Source organism: Micropterus dolomieu, linkage group LG14 (assembly GCF_021292245.1).
Source record: "Micropterus dolomieu isolate WLL.071019.BEF.003 ecotype Adirondacks linkage group LG14, ASM2129224v1, whole genome shotgun sequence".
In the NCBI taxonomy this organism is placed as follows: Eukaryota; Metazoa; Chordata; class Actinopteri; order Centrarchiformes; family Centrarchidae; genus Micropterus; species Micropterus dolomieu.
The window spans coordinates 14776484-14799239 of record NC_060163.1 but is presented as its reverse complement, the minus strand read 5'-3'; the positions used below and the strand labels follow the sequence as shown (position 1 = coordinate 14799239).

Sequence of the window (22756 nt, the reverse complement as noted above, 5' to 3'; positions counted from 1 at the left end):
AAAAGCGTCAGCTAAAATCAATAAATGTAAATGTCTATGAAGATTCTCAGTCATCCAGGTCATAGTTATCCAACGAAGGTTAAAATCAAGGGCAACTGGACTTGGTTGAAGATACTGGAAGACGTTTCGTCCCTCATCCAAAGGACTTCTTCAGTTCTGACTGACTGGCAGGGAAACTCAGCTATTTAACCTTAGTGGGGTCGTTGGCCCGGGTCATCGATACCGCTGGTTCGTTAGTGTTCCTTGTTGCTGTGACGACAGTCGTTACAGTCGTTAAGACTACTTGTGGCCAAGACTGAACGACCATTCAGCACCTTGTTGATTCAATGCCACGTAGAATTAAGGCAGTTCTGAAGGCGAAAGGGGGTCAAACACAGTATTGGTATGGTGTTCCTAATAATCCTTTAGGTGAGTGTACATATCTAAGCAATAACTACTAAAGGAGGAAGTGCAGAATAGCTGGTCTCAGAATATCCCTTGAGAAAACTCAACCCAGTGTTAGGTCTACCAGTTCCTTTTTTATCAAGGTCTCACTGGTGTGCTTTGTGAATGTATAGATGGTACGCTGACTTTGCTAAATTGAGAGTTTAATATTTAGTGTGCTAGGATGACTGACTTCTGTGCTGAGTCATGTCCTGGCTTAAGACATCTTCCTTGCTTGAACAAGCTCTCGCCATCTGTTCATTGTTTGTTCATTATCAGGTGCTATAAGGAATATTGATCCTGGGCTCCAAAAGTATTTTGAATAAATGACCAATGTGTGCCTCTTAACACCTACAAACATGAATTTTCCATGTGCATCAGTGTGCAAAAACTCTAGCTTAACAAACGTACTTTTTGTGACTGGAAGACTAAAGTGGTGCCCTTTGGCATGAAAGGAATTGCTGCCTTTTTGTGATTAAATTAGCTGACCATGAGGTAGGGCTGGGCGATATGGCCAAAATTGATACCACAATAAAAAAATTTCATATTATTTGATATTGATAATTATTTCTTTCAAGTTTAAAGGCAGATTTTTTCCTCCTGAGTGAAAATTGAAGAAACCACATGGTCCATTGTGGCTTTAAACTAATCTTTATGGTCAGAATATGACAAACACTTGAGTCAAACAGTAGATCATTACACAAATCTGAGGTAGAACATTCAAAACAATTATGATAAAATCTTTTTTCAACAAATGTGCATGAGTGAAATTAAGTAAAAACTTTTTTTAGTCCCTTTCCTTAACAAAATAAATATCTTAATACAAAAATTAAGTGCTAATTTGTTCGTGATTCAAATGAATTAACCAAACATTTATTGAACATTTGTTATATTGATATTGAGGAAATTATGTCACAATAATTATCTTTAATGTTTTATTGCCCAGCCCTATCATGACGAAAAAAATAGATTTGGTGAAGTCACAGAGTCAATGTGAGATGTGGAACTTTTATGTCGTATGTACTTATTTTGTTTCTTACTGATGGTGGTTGCTGTTTCTATATGTGTTATTTATGTTACATCCTGCTGCTGCACAACGAATTGGCCATTGAGGATAATAAAGGTTCCTTGAACCTTGAACCAGAGGGACAAACTAAATGTGTGCAGTGTTTTTTGGTATGCAGGTAATATGTTTTGTGTTCTATATACACATTAAAGTGTAATGTGCTCTTTCTTTGCTATGCAGCTACAATCTGGAGAGCGGTATCTGGAACACAGTTCCCATCAACAGTGGCCCTGTGCCACGATACGGCCACACACTTGCTGCCTACCAGGTTAAACACACAGATATGCCTCAACTTCTCTCGGTACAGATGATATTTAGAAAACCACATCTGTTATCAAGACGGGGTCTATTTGCTCACACAAATAGTAAAACCACAAGTTTTAACATGTAATTTATCTTCAAACACAAAGCTTAGAGACATGTTTTCTTTCGCATGATCACATATCCAAGATTACTAGATAAAACAGTATAAACTGAAAAGTAAGTGGATGACGGAATTTCAACTACAGGCTTGTTTGAAAAGGTACATTTTATATCATTATGTTTTGACACAAATGAGCGTATTTCTTTCACTTTTATTACAGCATGCATTAGCTTTTCTTAACATGGGCGCATTTCATAACACACTAAAGTAACCCTCTCCTCTTCTTTTCAGGATGATATCTATATGTTCGGTGGGAAAATGGAGGCCGCCTGGGGGAACGTGACAGATGAGCTGTGGGTGTTCAACGTACCCAGTCGGACGTGGCAGCGGAGAAACCCTGTGGTTGGCCCACCGGCCCAGGCTCAGATTTACGCTGTGGAGGGTCACTCAGCCCACTGCGTCCTGCTGGATGAGGGAGAGGCCATTATGCTGGTCATCTTTGGCTACTCTCCCATCTACAGCTACGTCAGCAACGTTCAGGAGTACAACCTGAGTGAGTCAAAGCTTTTAAGAGCTGACGTCATTACATTTTAGACTGTTATCAGCTCTCTGTATCTTTCCCTTCTATCGCATGATATCTGGTACATTGAAGGAAAAGGTCTCTGCTTAGAACTGCTATTAACTTAAACAGCTTGTTGACTTTCTTAAATAACAATTAAATTTAATCGAAATAATCAAAATAATAATTCAGAATGTTATTTGGATCTGAAGAGAATCTGACTTTTGATGTACAGCACTGCTTTTCAGTGTTTGAATGTACCAAACAGACAGTCCAGGCAACTCCAATTGGCAGTAATATTGATATCCCTTCTTTATTAATAGAAAAAAGGTTAACAAAACTTGTTTTTTAGATGTTTTGTTTATGCGGAGCTCATTTTCAAAGCCACAGCAGGCAAACTACGTACAGTTGTGGTTTCAAATGAGCACTGACTCATAACTAACAGTAATTTCTAGAGTGCTTTAGAAACGTTTGAAAACCTGCCATAAAAGCTCTTGTGAATCCAAAGAAAACCCTTTTTACCACATTTCACTATTACATTTTTTGATAAAAGAAGCTAAGCATTGTTGCCTGCTTTTAAGTTGACAGTGAGATGTAAAAATTTAAAATGTAAACCTAGGGAAACATGAAAATGTTTCTATCCTTTGGTCCTTATCTTTTTAAAAAAAAAAAAAAAAAAAAAAAAATCATTTGATTTGAAGGACATTTTTTCTTCTGCGTTAAAGGCTTCCTGTGTTTGTATCCCTGTCAGGGTCCAACACGTGGTTGGTGCCGGAGACCAAAGGCGCTGTTCCGCAGGGAGGTTATGGCCACAGCAGCACTTATGACACTGCCAGTGGTAGTGTGTATGTTCATGGAGGCTATAAGGCGCTGCCTGCCAACAAATATGGCCTTGTTGATGACCTCTACCGCTATGACGTTAACACCCGGACATGGTAAATCAACACGCACACATGCTGCTTTCTTTATCCATTATGTATTCTGTAGTCTGTGTAGATGACACTTGTGCATTACACGTTTCCTGATTACACTCGCCCTTGACACTCTTGTTATGCATATGTTCTAGGTTCATTCTGAGAGAGAGCGGCTTTCCACGGTACATGCACTCAGCTGTGCTCCTCAGCGGCACCCTGCTCATTTTTGGTGGCAACACACACAACGACACATCACTCAGCAACGGGGCCAAGTGTTTCTCTACTGACTTCCTTGCCTATGACATTGGTAGGAGTCATATTATTCTTGACATCATGCCACACTGAATGTTGACCCCTCCAGTGGTTTTATTAGCAGCTTGGATACTGCTTGTTAAAAACATGATCTTGTCACTCTGTCATCCCAATTATATTTGGTAAAAAAACGTCATACATAATACTTACTTCTATTAGTCAAAGTCAAAAGTGTGGTGGAAGTGATTTAAATTTTTCAAAAAGGTTTTTGAGGTCATGGCAGATGGGTTTTACTAGCACCTAATGAGATTTTGAGAGCTATAATTAAATTTGGAAATTAGACTAGAGAGTTATTAGCCAATATTAAATACATGTATTTGATGAAGCTAGCAAAATAGTTTAGTTTTTCCTCCCTCTTTTAATTATCATTCATTTTATTCTCAACATTACCAATAATTGTAAAAAGGAAAATACTGTATAGTACTGGGAAAAAAACATAACAAAGACCAAATTTCGCTTTGTCTGCTTAGTTAACTAAAAAACATTTACGCACACAGACAATATCTTACATAAGGTCTCATCTGTTTCCCTCAGCTTGTGATGAGTGGAGGCTCCTGCCTAAACCCGACCTGCACAGGGATGTCAACCGCTTTGGTCACTCTGCAGTGGTCAGCAATGGGTGAGTCTCTCTAAACACAAAGGACTGATTCTTCATACAATGAAACAAGATTTGAAGCCTCAATCTTTGGTGTATTTAAAGGTTCAGTGTGTAATATTTAGGAGGATCTATTGAAAGAAATGCATTATAAGAAGTTTTCAGTGGTGTATAAAGACCTTACATAATGAACCGTTTTGTTTTTATTACCTTAGATTGAGCCATTTCTGTCTACATACACCACGGGTCCTCTTACATGGACATGAACCTCTTACATTGCCATGTTGTACCGCCAAGTTTCTACAGTAGCCCAAAAGGACAAAAGCTCTTCAGAGCGTGTTTCGTCACTAAGTTGAATATGTACAAAGAAGAAGAACGTTAGTAACAGTAATAGTCGGTTTATTAGAAGTAAGAAAAAAAGAGAAATTTGGACAAATGGAGGTCCACACGTATTATTTAGCACTAGAGCTGACAAAGCTTGTAAGTCTCTGTAGCTTCTCCTGCTCATTTGGAAAGGGAGGGGAGTAATGAGAATCTTGTTTTTCCTCCTTAAATCTTAATTTAAAAAAGAGAAAGTGTACATGGCACATAAGTTTACAGAACTTTGATTCGTGTAAAATCACGCATAGCATATACAAATTTTGCTATGGCGAGTGAACTAGATGTCTGCGTGGTGTTTATACACTCTGACAATGTTAATCCAACACATCTTTGTAGTAGCGTCCATGTTGATTCCATATTCCGACTGAAGAGCACATAAACACACACTGAAGTTGGGAGAACGACTTCATCCTTCCATCGTCAACAACTTATCATGTGTACAGGGTCGCTGCAGCCAATCCCAGCTGACATTGGGCGAAAGGCAGGGTACACCCTGTACAGGTCGCCAGTCTATCGCAGGGCCGCATATAGACAAACAACCAGTCACACCCACACTCACACCTAAGTACAATTTAGGGTCACCAATCAACCTAGTCCACGTGTCTTTGGACGGTGGGAGGAATCACCCGGAGAGAACCCACTCGGACACGGGGAGAACATGCAAACTCAGCACAGAAAGGCCGGGACAACCGGGGTTCGAACCCACGACCTTCTTGCTGTGAGGTGACAGTGCTAACCACTTTATCACCTCGCCGCCTAAATCTGACACACTGAACCTTTAAAAAACCCACAATAATAAAAATGTGGCTGTCATTTTTCACCATTAGAACAATTGATTTTTTTTTTCCTATTTTACCATATGTAAGTAAACTAAGTGTTTGTTTAACATTTCTTTTTTTTTCATGCCTTACAACTGATACTTAAGTTACAGATACTTAAATTTTGCACTTTGTAAAATCTATAATAATATCTTCATTTTGATTGTTCTCATGTTTTCTTTGCCAGGTCCATGTATGTGTTTGGGGGCTTCTCCGGTGTGCTGCTCAATGATGTGCTTGTTTACCGACCACCCAGCTGCCAGGCCTTCTTGGCAGAGAAGGGCTGTGCGAAGGCTGGGCCAGGGGTTCGCTGCATCTGGAGCAGAGGCCACTGTCTCCCCTGGGAACCAAGCCTGGCTAATGGAAGCCTCGTCCCTGCCTCATTCTGCCCCCCTAAAGCTGGTGAGAAAAGACATCCAAACCTTTTGCGCACTTGTCAGAGCTTTCATCTCCTGTTGTTTCCTCTTTTCCAAATCTGCCAAAGAATTACTTGGTTGTCCACTTTTATATACAAAATGAATATTTTTCTTCCACACAAACTGAGATATCTTTTCTTTTCTATTCCTCGCGATCCATTTCTATCTACTCATAAGTAAATTGTTGTTAGGCATTCCAGACAATGTACTGATTTTGGATCACACACTCATTACTGCACTCTTTTGTCCCTCTCCCTATTTCCTTTTAGTCACAGTGGACGAGCGGTGTTACCGGTTCTCAGACTGTGCCAGCTGTACAGCCAACACCAACGGGTGCCAGTGGTGTGATGATAAGAAGTGCATCTCTGCCTCCAGCAACTGTACCTCTGTGAGTGATCCAACAGGGGGCGCCAGAGCGCTTCTCTTTCTCATGTTTAGCTCAGTGAAACACACAAACACATACGCTTTTTCTCAAGATTTTGTGTGCTATATTGTGGGATATTGGGGCATCATCAATGGTCATAATTTAGGTTTAACTTGGTGATTATGTTGCCTCTGTTTGGGAAGAGTACTAAATGTTCTCCTACTGTCACATGTTGCACATCGTAGATTAATCAGTTGCATCATAGAACAAACAGGACTCTACTTGGGGGGACCGCCCAGATATATTTGGCAACCCATTTTAGCATTTTGCAGAGAAACACAGAGAGAGAGATTATCTGGCATTACGTTATAAGATGCGGACACGGTGGATATTTTACAAGAACCGACCAGGTAAAGCAACAGTGAACACACCAGTGCAGATGTCATTCGGTACCATGTTGGTTTTGATAGGCTACGTCATTAACAAGCCTCATCCACATGCGGTGCACCTGTGGCTATAGATGCTGAATCACGGGTGGAAAAATCCAAACAACGAGTTCTGTGTCTTTTTGGCGACTTTATAAAATATACTGCTGAGGGAGAAAGGCAGCAGAGCGGACACGTACAGGGAGAGAGAAACAGAAAGAAGCGGGGCAAGCTGGTGTGTTTGCATTAAGAGACCAGAGGTGTAGGTGTGTGAGTGTCGGGGAAAGGAGCAGATTCAGTAGTGAGTAAACACTAAAATAATGTGGAGAATGAAGTCGAATTAAAAAGGTGAAATAACCTACTAGAAACATTAGACCTACATTAGTTTCCTGATCTATCTTAAGTTAAAAAAGCTTGCATTAACCGTCCTCATGTCTTTTCTGTTCTCTCCCCTCTTGCTGTAGAACGTGAAGAACTTCACGGAGTGTCCAGTGCGGAACGAGCAGGTGTGCAGCAAGCTTGCCAACTGCAAGAGCTGCTCGCAGAATCTCAACTGTCAGTGGGACCAGAATCAGTCAGAGTGCCACGCTTTGCCTGGTGAGATAGATGTTGGACCCCCAAACCTATTTCCAAACACCGACACACACACACAAACACGTACCGTGTTATAGAAGGCTGTCGATTCAGCTCTCACACATGAATGAGAAGATGGTCAGGTTTTCATTGTGTTTGTGTCAAAGATTAGGAGACTGTGAGACAACAACATAAATGTACTCCCCCCCTGTTGCTGTAAGTGTTCATGATCGTATAGGACCCATATCCTTGATCTCATGGATATGATTTGATGAGAACGGTCAGATAAGTTGTGAGATGATGATGTGTAAGGAGTGACTCCACTGACATTCAGACCTTATGGGAAAATTTAAACATTGCATTGTACTGTACGGCAGATTTAAACACAGCATCTGGTATTTACAGATATCTACTTTCAGGGTGTCATCCTGATGATGTTTATCAGGTGTGGCAGTATATTTAGTTTGCCTCCCACCGTCTACCCCTCCCGCATATTGACTCTGACTCAATGTGAAGAATTGGTGATGTCACTTTTATCCATAATTTTCTCTTCGTGAAGTCTTGTCGCCTAAGGGCTTGTTGCAGCAGTGGGAGCTGAAAATCCTGCATGTGTGTATTTGTGTGTATTCCTGATGCCTGAAAGCGAGTCTCGGCACAATTCTCTCACTCACACACAGAATGCATATATGTCTCCACATGCACTCGCACACATTCATCTAAATGAGAACCCACCATATTTTTATATGAAGCAGTTATTAACAGGCAATTTGGTCTCCAAAAATCTCTAAGGCAAATAAGCGCAGATTACACTCCTGCTAAATCAGATACATACACACACACTTTAGTCCCCTCTGATTTGGAAGAAAGCAGACTTCCTGCAATCTTCTTTCATGGCTATGTTCTCCTTTTGTGGTCTATTTTCTTGGAGTATGGCACAATATGTTGACCAGTATTTAACTAATGTTCTGATTTAAAGTGGCTATACCAAGTTTGAGCGCATTGTTTAGCTGTCTGGCATGAAACTTAACTGTTTTGGTTCACTCTGGCCGCTCTTTAGGGTTGTTTTCGCCCACAGCAGGCAGCTGTTGTTGTTGTAAAAAGAAACTCCAAAGCTCCACTGTAAACTACCTGCTTAACCCCCGAACAGACATAGTTAATTAAGCTGTTGAATGCAGTGGAGCTTTTAGCAGCTAAAAAGGCACTTGTTTTTTTGTTTATTTTTAGGGGTTGAGATGAAAAACAGAGTTTAAAGAGTATCACATGTAAAGGCTGGATGAGAATTGACGTGTATATATATATTTTTTTACTAACGTCTCGCATGTCTTGGCCCTATCTCGTACATCTCCTCATACTGTTGCTTTTTTTTCCTCAGCCCAGCAGTGCAGCGAGGGATGGAGCCAGGTTGGAGAGGCCTGCCTGAGGATCAACTCCAGCCGTGAGAGTTATGACAACGCCCAGCACTACTGCAAGAACCTCAATGGAAACATCGCGTCGCTCACCACCTCCAAACAAGTAGACTTTGTGCTTGAGGAGCTAAAGAAGCTCCAGCTACAAGACAAGGTGAAACAGAAATAAGTGAACAAATGAAACAAAACAGCTTGAATAGTAAGATTTTGATAGTGATGTAAAGACTGAAAATTTGTATTGCTGTGGGTCATGCCTGCAGCAAATACTTTATATCAAATTCAGTCAGACATATTTAAAAGTATCCTCAGAAGCTTGGTGATTGAGTGTGCAGCTTACAATCTGGTGTTAAGCTGACGGGAGAGACCAGGGAGTGGTTCTGGTAGTCGAGCCTGCCAGTAACTGATGAGTTGCGCATTGTGAGATGATTGTGTCCTGATCACTTTTGTACTTGTGTGCTGCTCTGTTTTCTGTCTGATTGCGTTCCTCCTTTTAACTTGGGTAATTCATGTCTTTCAACCATTTTATCATCAAATTGTTTTCCACTTGGCCACAAACTATATAGCTTGTTTTTGGGCTGTGACGCAATTACAAGTAAACAACAATGTCGGGCTTTAGTTTCTGAAATACTGCACCTGATGATTCTGACTAATCACACTTTTCACTTAGTTTTTGTTTTTGTGAATTATTTTATCCTTTTGTCACACAGTCACAGTTTCTTCTTTCTGCTTTATATAACAAACGAGGGCCACATGACTCCCTGTCTGTAGGAACAATCATAACCACTTATAGTATCTAAGACATTGACTGGTGAGTCTGGTTTGCTTGTAGTTTTCAATTCCATCAGAGTATAACTCCCAAATGCCTTTGGTTACTAAATATTATGTTTCCTAATGCATGCTTAAAAAGCAAAAATATATATGCACATATATGCAAAACACGTTAATGGAAATCTGTGATGCAATTCAACCTTCCTGTGCTTATAACCGTCCTGCTACAGCCACAGCTACCAGATTTTTTTTAAAAAAGAGTATTTGATTTATTGATTGTTGCCAAGATGTAAAGAAAAAATACATATCAAAAAATGCCTCTGAAATAAATTGCCTACCCTAACTTTAATAGAATTGATAATGTGCTTTTGGGCAAACGCTCACCTTCTCAACCCCCCCCACAGCTACGCATCCTTGCACTGAAAGAAAATTGTGGACCCTCCTGATGATTTTAGTTTGATCATGCCAGCTGTGCTATCATTTGTCGTCGGTCTGCCGGATTGAAACTCGCCTGTTTGTTCCAAACAGAAACCTTGTCATGTCATTTCCCATCATTTTCCCATTACGTTAAAAGTTGTATCCTGCAGGCATGTAAGTCATCATATCTGTGAAATTATTTTCAGGCGACTTTTAAAGGCATTCTTGGTTCCCATGTGTAAATGCTGTAGCCATTTATTGCTTAAATAGCACGCTGAAGCAGAAGGGGAGGCCCAGTTGTAAAATCTTACATTTGAATACCCAGTGGCCTTTCCAGACCTTTGAAAGCCTTTTTGCCGTGTCTCCACAGCAGCTGTCTCCCTGGGTGGGCCTGAGGAAAATCAACGTGTCATACTGGGGCTGGGAGGACATGTCCCCCTTCACCAACAGCAGCCTGCGCTGGCTGCCCGGTGAGCCCAGTGACTCTGGCTTCTGTGCCTACCTGGAGGAGCCTCAGGTGTCGGGCCTTAGGGCCAATCCATGCACTGCCACTGCCCACGGCCTCATCTGTGAAAAAGCTACTGGTGAGAGATGCATATACTACATGCATATCTTATCTGTTTTGACAAATGTTAACATTACACTGGAATTACAGTCTTGATTTTGAAAAAGACTCTTTATGCTCTCCTCCTGTCTTGTCCTATCCTGTCCAGGAAACCCCAATCAGAGCACCCGTCCATCCTGTAAGAAGCCTTGCTCTCTGCACACCAACTGTGCCAACTGTACCAGCCAGGCCATGGAGTGTATGTGGTGCGGCAGTGCGCAGCGCTGCGTCGACTCGACTGCCTATGTGATCTCTTTTCCTTATGGCCAGTGTCTGGAGTGGCAGACTGGAGAGTGTGTGGGTAAGTGTCTTTTTCTGAGCTTAATCTAGATGATATGCTTTTTGGTGTCTGTAGTCCGGCATTAAGGTGGCCGGCAATACGCTTTCCCAGATTGGTTTCTGTAAGGAGTCAATATTCATTCCCTAGAGGAAGGAGGTGAAGGGAGGAAAACAGTTTAAAGTGGAAGGTGGTGTGTCAGAGGGAAAATGGTATTAGTTTCCTTTGATTGGCTTTGGAAGCTGCTTTTGGTTTATAATGGCCAATTACTCTTGCATATAGTTGCCCCCGCTGTTAGATTTCCCTGTTGACCATGGACTCTTTACCATTAGCTGGCTTTACTTTAAGTGGTTGAAAGACTGAAAGATTGTTCCAATTTTTGGAGTAGAATTTAGGAATAGAATTACCAGACATGGTCAGGCGTATTTGAAACCACTAAGGTGATGGACCCCTATGCTGCAAAATGATAATAGGCCAAAGCCCTCCTTGATTGAATTATCTTAAATGAACCAAAGGAAAGTGCTCTCTTTTCTGACAGTGCCTTAACAAAATAAATCTTACCATGAAATATGCCCCCTTAGTGGTTAATTTGCTTGTTATTATCAAAGTTCAGTGAACCTGCCTTCCATGGCATTAACCAATTCTCCATAACGTTAGTTCTTTAAACAATAAACACCAAAAATCTTTACAAATGTACACCCGCTTATTGAAATATACCATCCTATTTGATTGTAGTGTTCACTGCTCTCAAGACGAGTTACCAAGAAACACAGTGGTAAACAACTTTGAGCAGTTAATGTTCCAAAAAAATTGTACTGTGTGTGTGGAAATTGCTTAAAATAATCTATGTATGTGCATGTCATCTTTTTTCGTGCTTTAGAGAATTAAACTGCCTTTAAAAGCATGCAAGCCATTGTAGCCATTTCATTCCTGAACATCCTGTACATGTTTTGAAGAAGACATAGTAGTACATAAAAGCACTTTAGGGGGATAACAAAATAATAAGTGACTCCATTTAATGTCACACAGCAACAAGCAATGAAGAGAACAGCAGGACAGATGGTGTAATAGGATAAGATTTAAACAGGACACACCTGAAGGTCAGTGTGGCTGTTCAGGTCGGTGCTGTTGTGCTGCGTGATGTATGAATTATACCCGTAGTCGTGTCAGATCGTAAAACACATCTCAGATCAGTTTAGTGAGTAACACATTTAGGGAGCTGAAGGGGAACAGTCTCAAATTCATTTGTGTCAGCTGGTGTTAGGTTACTCAGAGACGTTTCTGTACACTGTGGATATTTGTCTTGAGGAATTTGTCCCTTTGGGCGTGAAGGACAGAGATGTGTATCCTATAAATTCCTCTCTGTGTTTTCTTCTGTTTCTGTTTGTGCTGTCTGACCTTGCTCCTTCACATTCACTCTGAAAAGTTTCAATCACCAGTTAAGACTTGAATTATCTCACCTCCTTTTTTACTTCCCCCCTCCACGTGTTCAGTTCATAGAGAGAAGCGTGCTTTATGCAGAGTATACTGCATAAATGCACTTAAAGCCATAGACCTAGGATAAATTATTCTGTAGTGTTATTGCCTGCAGGGGGACTTTGAAAGGGCAGACTGTGATGTGTTTGTTGCTCTCAGAAGAAGTCTAAATTTGCAGATCTGGGGTTGGATAACTAGTTATTATTTTAGAGTTACTAATAGTATAGTGCCTTTAACAGCAGTTCTACTGATTTCTTCCTGTCGTGTAGTAATGCAAAATACATCTTCAGCTTCTGTGCAGCCATATTTTACCAGAACAATCACTTCACATCTCTGCCATGAACACAGTGTCTATCTGTTAAGTCAAGATGGGCCAGGAAAAAAAAACGAAGCCGCATTTAATTTAGGCAGAATTTTAAACACTTTTTCCTCCTTAGCATTTTCCTTGGTCCTTGGTTTGATCTTTTACGTTAGGACTGGCCCATATGCTCTCAACCACACTGTCGTAGTTCCTGCGGTTATGCTGTAGATGTGGGTGCATAGTAGGTGAGAAGAGCTGAAACAGCGAGTTGATTTAAAATTAATTGTCTGCCATTTTTTAGGAAAACTGATTTTTGAAATGTGAGGATTTATTGCTTTTTTGTCATTTATAATAGTAATATTCAGTTCATTGAGTTATTAATTAGAGTTTGGACTGTTGGTCGGATGAAATAAGCAATCAGTATATATATATATGTCTGTCATATGTATAATATGTCACCCTTTACAATTTCAGAATTTCATAGTATAAAAATTATATATAATATGTTCTAAATATATATTAAAAAATGATGAATCGATTCATTGAGAAAATAATCTGCTGATTAACTGATTATGAAAATAGTCATCAGTTGCACCCCTAGCCTAGCTGTTGCCTAGCCCTTGTTATTAGTTGATTAGTTGGTGTATTTATTACAAATAAAGCCATTATCTAGTATTGAAAAAGTAATTCTGTATTTCTGCCTCCCACAACATTCATAAATGTGCTTTGGTCTTTAAAAACTAGATTTCATTATTTATAAGAGAACCCTGGCTTGGCTGCGTCCTCTCTCAATGTTAGAGGAACAAATTCTTAGGTTGAGGAGAGCTGTTAGGATAGCTTAAAAGCATTAAAGCTTTATTGGAAGATGTAACATTCTTTGTATATGGATCTGCATGTCCACATCCTTTTAGGGATACTTGGTGATTTAAAGCAACATTTGTCATCTGTTGATTTCAGGGTGTGTTAATAGAGAGGTCAAGACACAGTAAAATCAGATTTCTCTCAAAACCAGATATTGAAGTAGTGAGGTTGATTGTCATTTTGATCCATAATATTTGTGGTCTTTCTTGTGAAGTCCTGCAAGGACACATATTTAGGAGACGCTGAACTGCAATGTGTATGTACAATAAACTGATCTTATAAGATCTGATCTTCTAGGGTTTGACCTCACATGTCACATTTTAATGACGCTTTTAAAAGTCGCAGTCAGTCTGAGGCTTGACAGTGTTGTTGAGATAATCTGGGCCAGGCATACAGGTTATATTTACTCAGCTAGTGAAAACACTGGCTGAAGCAAAACTTGTTTTGCTTCAGCCAGTCATAATCACCATCCAATTTATGTAACAGCTCCAGGCATCGGATTTAGTTGTTCACGTTCACACGTGTTGATTTATCTGTCAAAATCCATGCGGAAGATGCAGATTCTGCTTTTATGGCAGATTTTTTATTTATTTCAACATGCTTTTGTCTCCATCCAGCTGCTTCTTTTCTCAGTATGTTCCTGAGAAATCTGCCACTTACGTCCCGTCATCAAAACACACTTAAGTGGCCTTTTGTACCGATTGCTCTTGCGTTGTCATGGTTTCACATCCATTAGCAGAATAGCTGGAGATTTTTGTTTGACATAAACAGAGGTAAAAGCACTCAATGTTTGTCTCCTTAAAATAGTAGTGGCATTTTCCCCCCTCAAGTGTCTGTCTGGCAGGCAAGCGGTGACACTGAAACTTGTCAAGCAATTTAGTGCCCTGAAAGTTCATCCCGGACTGACAAAACAACATTGCTCCCTCGGGTTTCTGAGTTCAGAGTGAAGGTGCCACTTCACACATTACATTTAAGCCTTTTATTGAACTTTGCTCAAATCGCAAACTTTTCGCTGGCCCTGGTTTGCAAGACATTTTCCTTTTCATTCTATGGCTTTTCCCCCTCTCAATCTACTGTTTAATGCTCAATCTAATGTTTAAATACTTGCTTCTTACCTTCTTATCCGCACCCATATCTGTTGCCCTGACAGTTCACGAGATAACCAGTTTGAATTCCAGTGCAAAGCAGATTAATGCTCCTTAATCTGCTGGTCCTGCTAAAAGCTAAGAAGTGACTGAAGTTGTCTGAAATCCTACAAAACAAAACTGTTAAGGCAACATACTTTGCAGTTGCTTACCGTGTTCATGCTGCAGTTTGTTTCAAGGTGACTGCCCTGGTAAATAAATGTTTAAATGAAAATAAAAGGAAAATGTGGCTAACTAAGGAATACAGTATAAACAAAGAAGTTAAGGTAGATTCAATTTGAAATAAAGCAAAAGAGTGCAACATTAAGGGAAACTTTCTATTATGCTAATGGTAAAAAAATAAAAGTCTCTCACTTGTCTTCTCTCCTATCAGCCCAGAACTGTTCAGGCCTGCGGACATGTTCCCAATGCTTGGAGCAGCCGGAGTGCGGCTGGTGTGGAGATCCCAGCAGCACTGGGAAGGGCCTGTGCATGGAGGGCTCCTCCAGGGGCCCAATGAAGAGGCCAGCGAAGCAGGGCCAGTCCCAAGACATGAGCCTGGACCTGGGCAGCTGCCCCAAAGACAAGGGCTACGAGTGGGCCTTTATTCACTGCCCTGGTAAGGGATCCACTTCCTGTCCGTCTTACCGAAATTACAGATTGTGTGTATTAAGTGTATCATCTTGAGATGTTATTACCTATTGACTGTCTTGTGTTTAAAACGATGTTCTTATCAAGGATTCCTGTTACAGCTTCCCTATGCAACCAATCCCTCCCTGCTGACTCAATGCAACCCTATGCTAGTAATCCATTTAATGCTTTCAGTCCATATAACCACATCATGTAAGATGATAATATACTCAATGCTAGTAGTAATTTTAGGGTGTGAAGTGTGCTCATTGTGTGTAAAAACCGTGAGAAATCGTATGTAAAGTCATATGTGAAGTTAAACGTGTAGGTCTGAAGCTCACTGTCAATGATTTTCTTTTTTTAATGTTCTCGGTTTCCTTTTAGATACTGTTGTTTTTAAAGTGCATCTGTAAGCACTAAATTACCATCGTGCTATTTTCAGTGGTAGAGGAGGAATTGTGTAACTTACCTCGAAGATGGAGTTATTTGTAACACTCTATACTTTCTATGGGTGGAAAATCAATACAAACAAGGTTAACTTACATAATTAAGACTTGTTTTTCCCCCATTAAACTTCTAATTTGTATTTCCAATTGGACTCTTAGATATAGGCTCATTAAAAGTTACAGCCATTAAAAATATTCCAAAATCAAGTCTGATTAAATAATAATTATTGTAACATGCCAGATAAAAGCGTCTGACAGCTGTAATTGGTCTGTTGCTTTTCTAGAAGTAATAACAACCCTAGGTGTACCTTTTGTTGAGCTGGTGTCATATCCTAGCTGTTTAGTAGCTCCAGGGAGGATGATCAAAATAAATGTGTGATTTAGACACAAACTATAAAAAAAAAAAATAAATTCACCTTTCTGAAGTATACTCCACAAAAGGATACAATATGAGTGGTAGCCATGAGTTGCTCAATGTGTCAGGATCTGAAATGTCATGTTCACTTGTTTCCTATCTGTCCTGCTGAAAGGTAGTTGCAGAAAGTTAAAGCAGTGAAAGTTATGAGCACCCACAGAAGCATTCATCCGTAACCTCTCTCTGTTTGTGTTGCAGCGTGCCAGTGTAATGGCCACAGCACGTGTGTGAACGGCAGCGTGTGCGAACAGTGCCGTAACCTCACCACCGGCCCTCACTGCCAGACCTGCATGCCAGGTTACCATGGAGACCCGACCAATGGCGGCAAATGCCAGGGTGAGTGCCGTGCTGCCACAGAAATATGAGTTATTCTGCGCACGTAAGACTTAGAACACAGATTTAGTCGTTATCATTTCGGGGATGCAGTCAACTGGTGTGACCCTAACCCCCGTTAATCTTTTCTCAATCGTCTGCATGCATTTCATTTCAGTTAACAACAGCTCAACTCTTGAGTTTAAACAAATACATCACAAATTACATTCTCTGTTTAAAAAAAAAAAAAAAAAAAATTGGATTAGACCTGCTGTGTGTGAATGATAATTAAAGTTTTTAGAGGAAAATCATCTACTTGAATTGAATTTCAATTAGGATGTTGAGTGATAAACATACAGTAATGGAGCATCATAACCAACAGAGGGCGCTATTGTGTATTAATTAGAATTGGTGACCCTGGCCATTTTTGATTAATCACTGTATTACTCCATATTTGTGGTTTAATAAAAGTGTTAACAGTAAAACAACTTGAGGAAAAATAGACATCTGGTGTCTGTTGGATTTTTTTGCTGCGGCAACTCAACAAGTTGAAATCACTAAAGACAGTGAAATGTCAAGATTAGCTGTGTTTTCCTGACGCTGGAGTGAGTGCAAAACAGATGTGGAGCGCTGTGGGAACTGCAGGTGAAGCTGAAGGTCAAACACAGACTTCTTGTGTTACTCTGGTTTTCCTCACCATGAGACCCTGTTTTGTGGAAAATAGAAATTGGATGGAGGGACAGTGTTTTACTCATTTTCAGGATGTGGTATTCTATATGTCCTTTTATTAAATACATTGGAAAATGACTTAAGACTGGTAGTAGAACTTCCTTGTCAAGAGCAGATTTACCCATACTCGTCCCTTATGAGACATGAGCAACATTCCTGAGAAATTACATAGTGGCTATTATTTAAATTGCAGACATGGGAGACCCCTTCCTGCGCGCGCGCACACACACACACCTGGGAGCTTAACAGTCTCAGATATAGTGTGTTAATGCATTGGCTATAGCTGTAACCTGTAAAGTGAAACTGCACAGGTGAACATCTGTGAAGGGAATATGCTTCTTATTCTTTCGGAGCCCGAGGATGAAAAGCAAATCATTATGTGCCATTACTACCTGCAGATAATGTGTATGCGCATGTGAAAACATATATTTAACGCTTGTTTTAGTTGGCATATAGCAAGACCCTGCCATCCAGTCTGACTTGCACACAGTACAGTTAAATCCCTGTGTCACCAGCTGTCAATAACAAGAAGTGTAGGAGAAAGTGCTCAAAATGAAAAGCCGCCCTGTCACCTGAAATATTCATATGTAACATCTTGGGAAAGGTACTAAGAAGAAGGTTTAACACTGGGAGGGGAAAATGTGTCCACTGACCCTTCTGTAATACACATCTCGGTGTTTTAAAGCTTAGTCAAGTGAAAGGAATAGGTCAGTAAATGCAAACCTGAAAGGCCGCCACACTAGAAGCACTTAGGAGCCAATTCACACATCTCTCACACATCTATTGCTGCGCTGTTTGTATTCCCCACACACGCCCGACAGGTATGGTGGTGTCCTACTCAAGTATCAGATCTTTTGAAGTTCAGCCAATTTTTTGGGAAATACACTTGTTTACCATCTTACCCAGATCAATATCAATTTCATATCCGCGTGTTCAGTACAGCAGAAGAGATATTGGTAGCTTAGCTTAGCACAAACGCTATAGGCAGTGGGAAACTGCTAGCTTAGTTCTTCAAAGTGGGAAAAACCGACACAGATTGTGAGTATTGTTGCCTTTATTGTGCCCTCAGGAGCTCCTGAACGCAAAGGTTTAAACTGACATTGTAAACTGAACATGTACGCAAGCACATACAAACCAAAGCTTTACTTTATCCGCATTTTCTGCTTTGTTTAATACTAATCAACAATGTCTCTACTCTCTGCTACACTCTATCCCTCTCCCCCCATCTTCTTTTCCATCTGTTTTGTTCCCTTTTCCAGCCTGTAAGTGTAATGGCCATGCAAGCGTGTGCCAGGTGTTAACTGGCAAGTGCTTCTGCACCACCAAGGGGATCAAAGGAGACCAGTGCCAGCTGTGAGTACTCCTACCACATGCTTACACACACGCCTACAACCATGAAAAAACAGTACCTTATTGTGTTAGTGTGTAATAATATTTGAATTTTCCCAGCATTTCATTATATAGCTTTTTAGTAGTACCACATGGTAAGTTGAGTTTCTCTAGACCCTGTTTCCAAAAGTTCAAATCTGCAACAGGGAAGTCAAACAAGAGATACACCCACCATGTTCCAACTGAAATTCACTAATGTCACTCAAAATTGAGTTTCTGGGCTGCCTGTCTCTGGGATGATATTCACTTGGGACAGATCCCTGATGAAAAGCTCGGGGCTATTTTAAGGGAAACCCACTTTAACAAGTGAGACAGATACATATGGGACAGTGTTATGTGCTGTTTATGATTTTTTGCTTAAAAGAAACCCTGACGATTGGTTCTGTATTCCAACATATATATGATCAGTCTTTATGTACACAAAAACAGAGCTTCTGTTATGACACTGAGTTAAAAGCTCACCCTGGAGCTGTTAACAGAGGATAAAACAGATTCATGAATGTTGCAACAGCTGTTTGCTTGTGATTCAATATAATCGGACATGGCACTGAAGCCAATGACAATACATTAGTCCTGCACGATATGAGGAAAATCTGCGATAACATTGTTCAATATTGCAATGACTATATGACATGCAATAAATAAACAAATATTGAAGTGTGCAAATAGGCTGCCTGGTTGTTTTTAAATTCACTATAGGATTAGAATAGAATATTTACAATCTAACTAAATGTTTACTTTTGAGCAGCAACATTAAAGTTTATGTCTCTATGGAAACAAATCTAAAATATCTAAAGTACTGACTAACATTTAAAAAGAATGAAGAACTCAGACATCAGTCAGTATTAGTCCTTCCTCGTGTTCTTCTACTCCTCCCTGCTGCTGCTGATGTTATTCAATACCTGCAGGTAAAGTTACCGCCGGTAGCCAGCAGATAAATTTACAACAATGTGCCACATTTTAAGGTACATGGCAAATTAAGCTAAACATTTGGACCACAGACAGAGCTTGTTTGTAACAATTCGGTATTAGCCGAGCGAGCATGCTGAGCAGATTTAAATATTGCTTTCTACATGTTCACATGTTTACCTGGTGTACATGGCTTTTTACTTGCAAAGATTTTATTGCACATTGTTGTGAAGGGATAGAGCAGTCACCCCACCGAGATATGAACCCGGGTCTACAGGGTACTAAACGTGCAACTTGACCGCCACACCAAAGAGCCTGACTTGTTCGAATGGCAGTCAGAGCACATTCTCAACCGTGGTGACGGCACTCACACATCCCCCAACCATACTTCTCCCATCCCAGGGTGCCCTTCCCACCACTGCATCACCCATCTCTGAGGTCCCTCACACACAGGGGTTCACCTACCATGGGGGTCCCTCATACAGTTCCCATGCCTCCAATGGCCTCACGGCAAGCCATCCTACTTCTGACACACTATGAAGCTAAGAGAGTTAAGAGCCAAGAGTCAATCCACCTGGATTCGAACCCAGGTCCACAGGGTACAAAACCTGCAATGCCTAAGAGTCAGGCTTGTTGGCATGGCAGTCAGAGCGCATACTCAACCGTAGTGATTGTAATACGTCACACACGTACTTACAGGAACGAGCGTAGTTGTCGTCAGCTGGAGTTTTCTTGGAGTTAACTTCACTTTCACTTTAGGGTCTCCACCGCTGCCTATCTGATCTGCTGACCGCTGCGTGTGGGGCTGTGGCTCAGGGAAGGTCGGTGGTTCGATCCCCGGCTCCCCCAGTCTGCATGCTTAAGTATCCTTGGGCAATATACTGAACCCCAAATTTCTCCCAATGGCATAGCTGTTGGTGTGTGAATGTTCTGTTGTTTCTGTTTCAATATGAATGTATGTGAATGTGATGTTGTGTTGAGTGGTTGGAAAGACTAGAAAGATGTTATGCCAGTACAGACCATTTACCATAATGAGATTCATGGACTACAGGGTCACGGTTCAAATATAAAACACAACAGCCAAAGTAAAATGTGCAAATTAAATAACTGATTAATGATCTTCATGATGTGGTTATGAGCATTGATTTGTGATCACTGAGAGTAGCCCTTCTCGTGTGGAGGCTCGGATGTTGTAATGATCCGGTGGTGTAAAAACAGAGGACCGTCAGTTGGCATTATTGGCCAGAAACTCCACCTCCAGCGAGATTTCTGCTGACGTGGTGGATTCCTGCGGTGTAGGAGGACCATCTCCACTTAGCTGTCTGCTTTCGCAGTTGTAAGCAGAATAGACGCTGATGTTTTTAATACCCCTAATGCAGAAAGAGTTACGGAGGGGTCACAGGCAATCATGTGCACCCACGCACCATGCCATGAGTTTTTTCACTCCCTCTCTCTCTTTGTCTCTAATCACGTGTGATCCTCTCCGACAGTGTGCACTGTGTTCAGGTTTTGTTATCTCTCCTCGTTCAGTCACTCATTTCACACCATATTTGAACAAATTTGAAGCCTTTTGATAAAATGTCATTTAAAGTTCAGTGAGATTTTAGCCGTGTCACAATGATTCAATTGAGACATCTTCTCGCTGAATAGAATGACAAGTTGTGAATCAGCACAAGTCACATACAGTAGTCATGACACCTTTAAAGGTACCCTTTGGAGTTCTCTTACAAACAAACAAACTATAAACATTTTACTAGCTAGTCCTCTACCTTGCCTTTGTGTATGGCTACACTGGATTTGAACTGCGTCGCTTGTTTGAGTGAGTTTACATCCTCGTGCTTGTGCAAAACAAATCAGGGACCCAACCATCAAAACTTAGCAATACTAGCTCACTGGGTACCTTTTTCTTTATTTTTTATTTTTAAGCTTTTGGGATTACATCTGAAATCAAAGTTATGGTTCTCTGTGTCCTGATTTTATAATCACTTTAAATAATGTTGCCTGAATACCCAACTTGAAAGTCCCTTAAAAATAATTTTGATAAAGAGTAGGCCAACTTATATCTAGTTACTATGTTAGGATGATAATGAAGTGAAGTACAAGATAGATTGTCATGTACATGCCTCACATGGAAAACACACACAATTTTACACATGGACAAACCCGACAGGCAACAAGCTTGGTATGTGAGCCAAGTATTTGCATTAGCTGGCGTGCAGAAGAAAATTGTCAGGCGATTAGGAAATATAAATTGACATTAAAATAGATTTGACATAATCGTCTATGTTTTCATTTAATTACATTTCCATTTTGATACTCTGTATGATGGTTGACAAACTGGAGTAATCCCACCTGTGTTCAGGTGTCTCATTTTTCTCAGAGAAAGCATCAAATGGGTAAGAATAAATACCTGTTCTTCCCTTTGTATTAGGAGCAGTTGAAAGCAAAGAAAAGTGCTCATAACCCTTGGTGCTTTCTGTTGACTTTGACAGTAAATAAAAGACACTTTTCACAAATGACAAAATATCACATTCATTTCTCCTACCAGACGGAATGCAGTGTAGTACAATGGAGCAGCACTCAGATAGCAGGTGGCTAACAGTTGATACAAATGACCCAGTTTCTACCCCTCAAAATATCAAGAGTGAGGCATCAGCAGGCCAATCCTCAACAGCCATTTAGAGATAGGATGTGACCATACCGGTCTGGATGGCCAGCTATGGGACGGTTCCTGCAGCCCATTACTGATTACTAGCATCATATTTAGCCAGCAACATATACCACCAGAATATGTTGTTAATTCAGTCCCATTTACAGACTGTAATTAGGTTAGTGTCGTCAGTAAGAAACCGCTATTTCAGTGCTGACTTTAATCTCAAAAATCAAGATGCACTTTGACATTCAAACATGTCAGAGTAATCAAGTAATCTCATTAGTGTGTGTATGTGAAGACTAACAGAGGGTAGGGTGTTTTGCTGTTCCCTTTTTTGTAATGTAATTTCTGGTATCTCATTACATGTAATCAGTGTCTCCCCAACCCCTGTCAACCACTCACTCACACTGTCCCCAGCAGTAACTCTTAAACAAAGACCTCTACACGAGGGTACACAAATATACACACATGCACGCTTTCACACATGGGTGCACCGCAACCACCGATGCCATTAGGACCTCCGAATAATAGCTGCGGTAATGAAGTGAAGGGTGCATCGGTGCAGAATAGAATTGTTTTTGAAAACAATTGATGAGGTATACGCTGCGATACAGTGATGAGTCAAACAAGAGAGGTTAGGGAAATATTTCTTATTATAGTACTCATTTGGATGCATATATTATTCAGGGTTCTTCTTGTGCCGAAGGTAATTGGGTGGTAGGGGGCTGCACATGTGTGTGCTTGCTTCAGCCTGCATGTGCGTGAAGAACATTGTATAGGTTCGTAGCACATTTCTTGTGTTGGTGTTGGGTGTGTGTGTGGGTGTGTG

The 22756-nt window shown here is 40.6% G+C and overlaps 1 protein-coding gene across 3 annotated transcripts in view; it reads left to right on the top strand.

The window, feature by feature from the left end:
• The window catches only part of atrnl1b (attractin-like 1b), a 67687-nt gene that overhangs the window by 8306 nt on the left and 36625 nt on the right, over positions 1 to 22756 (top strand). The window contains exons 7-21 of one of the 3 annotated variants that reach the window (XM_046068485.1): positions 1670 to 1757; positions 2145 to 2406; positions 3164 to 3347; positions 3479 to 3633; positions 4173 to 4257; positions 5620 to 5834; positions 6118 to 6236; positions 7102 to 7234; positions 8583 to 8770; positions 10172 to 10385; positions 10515 to 10706; positions 14839 to 15063; positions 16134 to 16271; positions 18236 to 18329; positions 20034 to 20165. In XM_046068485.1, coding sequence (XP_045924441.1) covers positions 1670 to 1757; positions 2145 to 2406; positions 3164 to 3347; positions 3479 to 3633; positions 4173 to 4257; positions 5620 to 5834; positions 6118 to 6236; positions 7102 to 7234; positions 8583 to 8770; positions 10172 to 10385; positions 10515 to 10706; positions 14839 to 15063; positions 16134 to 16271; positions 18236 to 18329; positions 20034 to 20064 — 2323 coding nt within the window. In that variant the 3' untranslated portion in view covers positions 20065 to 20165. Of the gene's footprint in view, positions 1 to 1669; positions 1758 to 2144; positions 2407 to 3163; positions 3348 to 3478; positions 3634 to 4172; positions 4258 to 5619; positions 5835 to 6117; positions 6237 to 7101; positions 7235 to 8582; positions 8771 to 10171; positions 10386 to 10514; positions 10707 to 14838; positions 15064 to 16133; positions 16272 to 18235; positions 18330 to 20033; positions 20166 to 22756 lie in introns of those variants that run through there. The other 2 variants (XM_046068483.1, XM_046068482.1) reach the window with 2 other exon arrangements.